The following is a 9,998-nucleotide window of genomic DNA, read 5'->3' as shown; positions in this document are numbered from 1 at the left end:
CTTCTTTATTTACTAAAAATTCTATAAAAATTAAAGAAGAACTTGATTTTACATAACTTCACCAACATTTGAAAATACTAAATAGACATTTTAGACTTTGTTTACATCAGTACATATTTGTAAATATGCAGACTTTATGCATATTATTATAAAGCCTGTGGTTTTATAAGATGAAGCGTTCGACGAGCTGCTAACAGCTCTGCTAAAGCAGACGTAGAGTCAGCAGGAAATGATGCTCTGGGAGCCAACAGTTTCTCTGACAGGTAATCTGATCTGTTGTGTGTCCGTGTTGTCCTGAACATACATGTTTAAACTGGAAACACGTGAGCGTTTCTCCACAGAGCCCTCTTGTTTCTTCCCACTCTGCTCCACCGAGAACAGACTTCCCTGACATTTATAAATGACATGGTAACTCTGAGGCTCAGAGCCACAGCTTCTCTACAAGAATAAGCTGTCAGTTCACCAAACACCATATAAATTACACAGCATCACCTTCTTTCCATTTGTCTAGGGGCCACTGTGAAATTTATGACTCAGTGTTTCTTCTGAATGTTCTGGAAAAACTCTGTTCATCGTGAGAGAGCAGAATACTACTGTTTTAATTTTGTTCTCACCTTCATTGTATCACATTCAGCCACATCATTAGTTCTTGTTTTATCTGAGGCTGAAATATTTAGAGGAATTTAATGTGAAAACCTTTTTTTCAGGGTGAAATGAGGATTCTGGCTTCACAAGGAAAGTCTTAGTTTAATGTTTAATTCCTTTATTGTTAATGTTTCCTACTAATAATCAAACTGTAAAGTTTCAGCCTAAAGCTATAGGTTGTAAATATAAACACGTAATGACAGGAAGTGCATGGGATCTTACAGCTGCCTGGGGGAAAATGTATTTCTCCTATAATTACTTAAGTTTCAGAGGAGGAGGTGTTTAGAATGAAATATTAGCATTTTTCTAAGTCATCTTGAAATGATTTAACATTAAAACACTTTATGAAAGATGGGGACATATACTATCATTATTACTTGGTATGAAAACTATTTTACTGTTTGATTGTGTCTTTGTAAACGTAAGATGTGAGATGTTTTCTCAGTGGGATATTCCCTTCTTTAAAACAACCTGATGTAAAATCCTGCTGTGGGCCTGATACTGACTGAGCTGTGGCAACAAACAGCTGACAGGAATGTTGCAGGAGTGCAGATTTATTATTAAAAACATGAAAATATCACAAATGTAGGGAAATAATATATGGATTATGCACTTTTTTGGGACATGTACAACATCAAAAAAATTAGAATTTAGTCGACGTATGATGTAAAATCCACTTTTTCAGCCATTAAATACTTTTTGCGTGTACTTGAAGTCTCTAGGACTTTCTCTAGGAAGCAGAAAGTTGAATTTAGTCTCTCTTGGAGCTGCAAATATATCTTTATTTTCTGTTTGATGTGTGAAGAGACAGCATCAAAACGAGTTGATCTGAGACACGCCTCAGTAAAGGGGTGAAAGAGGGGCTTGTGGAGTTACAATAACCAGGAATTCAAAGCATTTGCAGTTCCACTTTATATAAGTAGACCCCAACTGAATGATTTAAAATATGAGAATGAAAGATTTAAAAGCATTATATGTCTCCTTTAAAGCTGATTAAACGAAACACTTTTTAATTCTATATTTTTTCTGTTAGTGACAGAGGTGTTCGATTGTCAAACACGCACATCAGTTTGTGTCTGCACTGTTTTGTGTAGGAGATTAAAAAGGATCCTTCACTTTCCGTTTTAAAGAGAATATTTGCTCAGATTTTATACAATTCAATGAGGGTTTGGGCGTGTGCACGCTGCAGTCTGGAGGGATTTGTAAGAAAAATAACAAATCTTACAACAGCGAGACATATTGGGTAAAATGACACAAAACCTCTGCCATTTTGATGCATTAACTATATTATAAATGTAAAGTTTGTGGAAATAAAGAGTTTGCAAAAGTGTTGTAAAGTTTTAACAGCTCAAAGGTTAAACATCCTTTAAACATTCTGGGTTAAAGTGCCGGTGACATGAATTTTTTAAAAAATAAATATGAAGTAATTATTGGAAAGATAACATTATTAGCATATTCCAAAAATAATTTCCCGCTGCTGAGATGAACAGTTGTTGAGATATTTGCATGTGAAGGAACAGGAAGTGATGTCAAAGGGGAATGCCTGCATGGAACAAAGCATTGATGAAATAGCTAACGACACAGACTATAGAGAAGAATCTGATGTTTCTTTAGATTATTTTGAATCATTATCAGAAATAGATGAAGACGAGTCAGAGTTCAAATAATATTGTTCCAATAAACAGAGATTACAGAGTTCTCTTTCTTAAATAGTTCCCCTTTGATGTCACTTCCTGTTGCACTTTGGCTGAGCTAAGTTCAAAAGAAAATATGCCATTTATGTGACAAAATAGGTAAAATCCCATGTTTTATGCAAGGTTTCTTGTATAAAAATGTGTTTTCTTTGACTTTTTGTATTTGATAGATAGGTATGTCACAAGCACTTTAAATTCTTTGTAAATCATAGAAATTAAAATGGGATTGTGCGGAATTTAAAGAGTATCAAAATGTCAGTTCAGCCATTTTCCTACAAATCTTTGTTGTGTAGATTTCTCTAAAGTTGTCGGTGGAGTGGCAAATCAAAATGTGACAGAAAGAAGAATAACAGTTAAGTAATAATGAATGTGCTAATGAGCAGAAATGATCAGCGACGTAAACAAAAACAATTTGCTGATCAAACTGTAGTTACAGAGAACACCTTACTCCAGACTTAAAAACATGTTAAAGAAAGAGACTCCCATTAAATCTCATTCTTCCACCAAACATCCAGTGTCAGATTGTTTAAACATTCCTGTCTGAAGCCATCCATCAGCCAGACAGGAAGACCGGTTCCATCCCACAAAACTCCCCAAAGTCCCCAGCAGGCTTTTCCTTTTAGACTGCCCTGACCGCTGTTGTGTTTCTGCTGTTTGTTTTTCAGTGTGCCAGCTAACGCCTCGTCAGTGCACCCGCATCTACTCTGAAACCAAAAGTGTACCGGTGTGGGAGGGCGGAGTCTGCCGCTACCTGTAAGTCCATCAGGCCGCACACCTAACCCTGATAAATATACGTGACCCGTCACATCCAGCTGAGGGTGAAGTCCAGTTTAGTCAAAATGACCTCAGCGTATTTTCAGATTCCTGTTTTTTAATCTACATTTTGATCATCCTGATAGCATGAGGTGTTCACAGATACTTGATTTGTTTTCCTAATCAGGAGAACTCAGTGGTGTTTGGTCTGAATCTGATTTTTAGGCATTTCTAATGAAAACCTTCGATGTGATGGGTCACACATTTGTGAAACTGTTTGTAATCCGATGGCTCAGATAAGTAATTTTTTGACTTGGCAGGTACAAGAGGATATATAAAGTACAGCAGGATGTGTGTTACCGCGAGACGTGTGAACCAGTGCTTCCCAAGAAAAGTCAAAGTAAGCTCAACAACCATTCTGAAACTGATGAAGTTATTGTCATTAGATAAATATGTTTAACAGTTACGTTAACTTTCCAAACAGCCAGAAGAAGATCCAGACAAAAATGAAGGTTTGTTTTCTTGAATAAATAAAAGCAGACAGGGGTTGGACAATGAAACTGAAACACCTGGTTTTAGACCACAATAGTTTATTCGTATGGTTTAGGGCCTCCTTTTACGGCCAATACGGTATCAATTTGTCTTTGGAATGACATATACTAGTCCTGCACAGTGGTCAGAGGGATTTTAAGCCATTCTTCTTGCAGGATAATGGCCAGGTCACTACGTGATGCTGGTGGAGGAAAACGTTTCCTGACTTGCTCCTCCAAAACACCCCAAAGTGGCTCAATAATATTTAGATCTGGTGACTGTGCAGGCCATAGGAGATGTTCAACTTCACTTTCATGTTTATCAAACCAATCTTTTACCAGTCTGGCTGTGTGTATTGGTGCATTGTCATCCTGATACACAGCACCGCCTTCAGGATACAATGTTTGAACCACTGGATGCACATGGTTCTCCAGAATGGTTCAGTAGTCCTTGGCAGTGACACGCCCATCTAGCACAAGTATTGGGCCAAGGGAATGCCTTGATATGGCAGCCCAAACCATCACTGATCCACCTCCATGCTTCACTCTGGGCTTGCAACAGTCTGGGTGGTACGCTACTTTGAGGCTTCTCCACACCATAACTCTCCAGGATGTGGGGAAAACAGCAAAGGTGGACTCATCAGAGAACAATACGTTTCACACTGTCCACATCCCAAGATTTCCGCTCCTTGCACCAATGAAAGTGACGTTTGGCACGAGTGACCAAAGGTTTGGCTATAGCTGCCCGGCCGTGTAAATTGACCCTGTGGCGCTCCCAATGGACGGTTCTGGTGGAAACAGAAGAATTGAGGTGCACATTTAATTCTGCCGTGGTTTGGGCAGCCGTGATTTTATGTTTTTTGGATACAATTCAGGTTAGCTCCTGAACATCCCTTTTAGACAGCTTCCTCATGCATCCACAGTTAATCCTGTTGGATGTGGTTGGTCCTTCTTGGTGGTATGCTGACATTACCCTGGATACTGTGGCTCTTGATACATCAAAAAGACTTGCTGTCTTGGTCACACATGCACCAGCAAGACATGCACCAACACATTGTCCTCTTTTGAACTCTGGTATGTCACCCATAATGGTGTGTGCAGTGCAATATTTTGAGCAAAACTGTGCTCTTACCCTGCTAATTGAACCTTCACACTCTGCTCTTACTGGTGCAATGTGCAATTAATGAAGATTGACCACCAGGCTGGTCCAATTTAGCCATGAAACCTCCCACACTAAAATGACAGGTGTTTCTGTTTCATTGTCTAACCCCTGTAGTTTTTTGTTTTATTAACCCTGCATATCCACTTGTTTTTCCCAGATTTACCCATAAAAAGCTGTTTCTTTTATCCCTTCTTCCAGAGCACCTGGATGCTGTTGACAAGACGTTGGGTACTGTCGTGTAAAAACCTCCTAGCTTCAGTTTTCGGTGTATATAATCTACTTGAAGTATCTGATGATGATTGTTTTGTGCTGAGAACCCTGTCACAACCCACTGTAGTAGAAACAAACATTCATCTGAAGATGCCTGCCTCTGTGCGCTCCACGCTCCATCTTTTAATGTGCCTCGTTGAAGAGAGTCCCAGCAGAAGTGACCCACATCGGTTTGCTGGCTGACGTCTCACGCAACAGATCTGACGAGCAAATATCGAAAAGCAGCGTATAAAAGACGTTGTATACCTCATTCCCATGTCCGTGCTGACACATTAAAGGAGGCTTTTATTTGTGGTTCAGCTGCAGATTTGTCCCTCAGGGAAATCACAATAAAGTGCTCAAAGTTTTTTTTAAGTTTTGAGCTTTTCAGAACTGACAGGAAGTGTGCAGCAGCTTCAGGAAGATTTCAGACTTTCTTAATGTTTTGCACTTTTCTAACGTCGCCAGGTGCTACGTTATAATTATTTTGTTATTTTCATGACTCTGCTCAGTATCCCATAATGACAAAGCAATAACTGCATTTTATACAGGTTTGTAAGTTTACTAAAACGAAAACACTGACTTATCACATGTCCATAATGATTCAGGCCCATTAAAAGTTTGATCCTCAAGTATTTTAGGGTTTGTGCAACAAACTTTGCACTCCTGGATTGAGGATCTTTTTCCGTTTTTCTTTGCAAGTCTTTTCAAGCTCAGTCTGGCTGGATGTGGGTCATCTGTGGAGAGGGAGTTTCAGATCTCCAGGTTGAAGTCAGAGCTCTGGCTGGTCCACTGTAGGGCGTTCAGACCTGTCTCTACTGTGTGGTCTTCTCTGCAGGCTTTGGGTCATTGTCATGTTGGAAGGAAAATTTTGGCCAAAGGGCAATTTGGACCCGCCCTCCCGCAAAAACATACGCCAGGAACTGCAAAATACTTTTTCATCTATAGGTCCAATCACACGATAACATTTCAATTTTAGAGAACTTATGCCAACTAGGCAACTTGGTTAAGAAGACGTCACCTTCATCCGTCGTCTGCGTGAACGATGTAAACAACTAACGAACCAAAATTTTATACATTAATTTTTATGTAATACTTTTCCAAAACACAGGGAGCTGCAGTACACTGTGGTCTTTAGCTCAGTAGTGTCAGGTGTTCCCTCAGCCCTGACCAGTCTCCCAATCCCCGCTGCTAAAAAAACACCCCCACATCATGATGCTGCCACCACCATGCTTTACTGTTAGGATGCTGTTGGACAGGTGGACTCTTGAGAATCTTGTGTCTTCAAGAAATAATCTGCTGAACACTGATTTCTTGTTCCAACTTTTATGTTTTGTACAAATACGTTTAGCTTCCAACAGATGGACTCAAATTAAGGTATAGAAACATTTTAACAATCATCAAGAAACATAGGACCTGAGCTCAATTTTAGGTGTTGCTGCAGAAGATCTGTGCACTTATGGAAATATTACTTCAGTTTTTTTATTCTTTTAATGATTTTACTAAGTTGTATGAAATTCTGTTTTCCACTTCGGTACTACAGGAAACTGAGTGCAGATCATCCGAAATAGTTCAATAATTGTAGCTTCAGGCTGTAACGTAGTAAAGCTGCAAAAAGTGAAAACTTTCTGAAGCTTCTGTCAAAGTTCAACACAGCCCATAAATCCATGTCCTCTGACAAAGGCGCACAGTTTTCTATGTAAGATATCTTACTCTGTGTCTCAGCAGGCACCGCTCTGTAAATAGTGTTTATAGGTTGTTTTGTAGGTGAATATTTTAATAATAAAAAAGATCAAATGTTTTAGTTTTCCTGTGTTTTTTGTATGATTTCTCCTTTCATCTTTTGTTACTTCACATCAAATTATTTATACATAAATGCAGAAAATTTCACAACTAAAGCAGACAAAGGAGTAGTCTCTCAGCCTGAGATATTACAAAAACATTTTTTTAAAATTTAGACTTTGTGTTACAGCTGCATGTGCTTACAATTAATTGCTGAGTAAATAAAACAAAAAACATTCAGTGAACTAAACTACGGTAGTTTTTAACTGCTTATGATGAAGAAAAACGTTCCTGCAGAGGTGTGTTTTTTGTTTTTCATTATAAATTATCTCAATCATCAATGAAATCCCAGCAATCAGAAGTAACAAAAAAGTGATTACTTTTAAGTAACAACCTGTGTGATGATGGAGGAAGAGCACCAGTTTTTCTCACTTTCACAGCGTATAATGTCAGTCAGTCCAGGCATGGGCAGTCCTGGTCCTGGAGGTCCGCAGCCCTGCATGTTTTACTTGTTCCTCTGCTCCAACACACCTGATATGAATGAAAAGATGATTATCAGGCTTCTGCAGTATGGAGGACCACAACTGACATAATTAGAAATAAAAGCAGAATTAAATGAACCACTAAATAAATACACCTAAATGCACCAATTAAATTTAAAAAGGAGAACTTTATCTCCTGTTTTATATTTTGACTGATTTTCATATTTATTTTTCCAGGTTAGTTTCAGTAAATTAGTCTATATATTTGAACACACAATTTAAATTTTACTGTTTTTTAAATATATATAATTTTTTCCTTTTACATGTACATGCATTTGTGTGTCTTAAATGTTTATACTTAATTCTTTTTATATTTTTTCCAACAAGTCTTTTTATTTCTATGTGTTGCATGCTTGTGCTGCCTCAGTTTAGCTAAGAGTTAAAGTTTAGTTTAAAACAAAGGCAAGGAGGAAAACATTACTTGTGCATTTTTTTAAACTAAACTTTAAGGTAAACTGCGGCAGCACAAGCATGCAACACATAGAAATAAAAAGACTTCTTAGACAAAATTATAAAATAATTCAATTTAAGCATTCAAGAGACACAAATGCATGTACAAGTAAAAGGAAAAAATATGTAAAATATATATTGAAAATCATTAAAATTTAAATTGTGTTAAAATAAATAATTTATTGGAACTAAGCTGGAAAAATAAATCYGATGGTCAATTAAAATATGAAACATGAGGTAAAGTTCTCTYTTTGAATTTATTTGGTGCATTTGAAATGTATTTATTTATTTAAAGGTTCATTTATCTATTTCTGCTTTTATTTTTAATTATGTCAGTTTCAGTCTTCCATACTGCAGGACTTGGAAGAGGTAGTTCAGTGACTGAATCAGGTGTGTTGGAGCAGAGAAACATGTAAAACATGCAGGGCTGCGGCCCTCGAGGACCAGGATTGCCCACCCCTGGTTTAGTCTGTACGTGATGCAATGAACTAAAAATAAATAATAAAAAAAGCAGGTGTCATATTAAAAAAGTACAAATCTACAATACACTACAGAATTGTGCAGAAAGGGTCATAAAATTACTTGGAAGGTATGAAAATAATTACAATCATTTATAATGTTTATAGAGTGCCAAATCTTACAAACTGTAAAAGACCCGGAAAATCTGAAGTTACAGGAAACAGCTGCTTTTCATAAATAAATAAACAAATAAATAAAACAGTTAATGTTTTCCCTCCATTTAGATTACAGACTATTTAGAAAAATGAGAGAATATGGTACATTTGTCACATTTCTTATAGAGTCACTGCTTGTAAATGTTTGTAAACTTGGAACAAAAAGTTTTCTTTGTTCTTACAAAGCTTCTTGACAATAAATTTCATAGTGGGCCCTTGATTGGCAGCGCCTGGAGCTACCAGAAGCTCAAAACAAGAGTCAATAAGAACAGAGCTGTTTGACAGATGTGCACAACCCTCATACTCAGCTCCACTTATCTCATCCCACAAATGCGTGTTCCTTACAAATGTGGCACCGTTTAAAAGAGAAATTAACAGGCATTCCAACAGTATAAGATTTATTGTCAAGAAGCATTGTTACAACAAAGAAACAATCTACCAAGCACCAACTTATTGACTTTTTGTGCTGTTTTTTTATTTTTTATTTTTTATTTGGCCTCAGTCCATCAGACTTGTTTTAATCAGTGTAGGAATTTGGAGTACTCTGAGCAAACATATCACTATATCTTCACTATTTTCTCATATATTTTACAGAAAATACATGAATATGAACTCATGCTGTGTACACATCATTATGTGCCGCTGGAAAACTTGGAAACAAGTATTTGGAAGAGAAACAAAGGTGCGAAAAAATATTTCCGACAGCACCTGAAAGCAACATTCCACCTCGGCGGCGGCGGTGGGAGCTGCGTCCTCGACGCCCCCCTCCCCTCCGAGAGTCCCGGGTGAAAATTGAGGAAAAGCAACGGGAGGACACACCGAGGAGGATGTGTTAGCTAGTTGGACACTTTTATTCGTTCGTTTCGTTTTCAGCTCGCGTAAATAAATGTGCCTCAACGTCGCGACATCCAATGTGCGTTTCATTCGGCTGGAAAACGTCGTAAACCTTGTGAACGTTCAGGCGGTGAACTGCAGTCTGACCGCGGAAGGTTAGCACAACTACACTAAAGTTAGCCCGCTTCGGCTAACTTAGCCTATATCAGCTAACACGAAAAAGACACGAAACCCCGACTTGCTCGGCGATCGGGCGGCTCAGGTAAAAGCGACGCCGCGACGGAAAATGTAACTCGTAATGTTTCCTCCCGGGATTAACTTCAGGGACGGATGAGAAAGAGATTGTCGACGGGCGAACAGCGAGCACGACCGCACAGCGAGCCCGACGAGCGCTGCGATGTTGGGGTCGACTCACAGCTCCGGCCGCCCGTGGGGATCCCCAGGCTGGCCACACTCGGTGCTTTGGAGGCTCGGGGGCTTCTTCTTCCTCCTGCTGCTGGAAGGCGCCGGCTGCCTCGCCAACCCCGGCAGCTCCTCAGCCAACAACAACAACCAGCCCAGTGTCAACATCTACATGAGTGTGGAGGAGGTGAAGAAGCTTTTAGGTAAGAAGAAGGCCTCTCCAAATGTTGTGTGTCTGTGTATGTAACCACACAGCTCATATGAGCTGAACTGTATATATA

The 9,998-nt window shown here is 38.7% G+C and overlaps 2 protein-coding genes across 5 annotated transcripts in view; both read left to right on the top strand.

The window, feature by feature from the left end:
* Positions 1-6,834, top strand: part of sned1 (sushi, nidogen and EGF-like domains 1) — a 50,520-nt gene extending 43,686 nt beyond the window's left edge. For all 3 annotated transcript variants that reach the window (XM_014029093.1, XM_014029092.1, XM_014029094.1), the window contains 4 exons: positions 3,005-3,092; positions 3,413-3,492; positions 3,577-3,604; positions 4,983-6,834. In XM_014029093.1, coding sequence (XP_013884547.1) covers positions 3,005-3,092; positions 3,413-3,492; positions 3,577-3,602 — 194 coding nt within the window. In that variant the 3' untranslated portion in view covers positions 3,603-3,604; positions 4,983-6,834. The remainder of the gene's footprint in view (positions 1-3,004; positions 3,093-3,412; positions 3,493-3,576; positions 3,605-4,982) is intronic.
* Positions 6,835-9,214: 2,380 nt separating this feature from the next.
* The window catches only part of ryk (receptor like tyrosine kinase), a 49,792-nt gene continuing 49,008 nt past the window's right edge, over positions 9,215-9,998 (top strand). For both annotated transcript variants that reach the window (XM_014029091.1, XM_014029090.1), the window contains exon 1: positions 9,215-9,920. In XM_014029091.1, coding sequence (XP_013884545.1) covers positions 9,713-9,920 — 208 coding nt within the window. In that variant the 5' untranslated portion in view covers positions 9,215-9,712. The remainder of the gene's footprint in view (positions 9,921-9,998) is intronic.

Source organism: Austrofundulus limnaeus, unplaced genomic scaffold, assembly GCF_001266775.1.
Source record: "Austrofundulus limnaeus strain Quisiro unplaced genomic scaffold, Austrofundulus_limnaeus-1.0 Scaffold852, whole genome shotgun sequence".
Classification (NCBI taxonomy): domain Eukaryota; kingdom Metazoa; phylum Chordata; class Actinopteri; order Cyprinodontiformes; family Rivulidae; genus Austrofundulus; species Austrofundulus limnaeus.
This window is presented reverse-complemented; position numbering and strand designations above follow the sequence as displayed.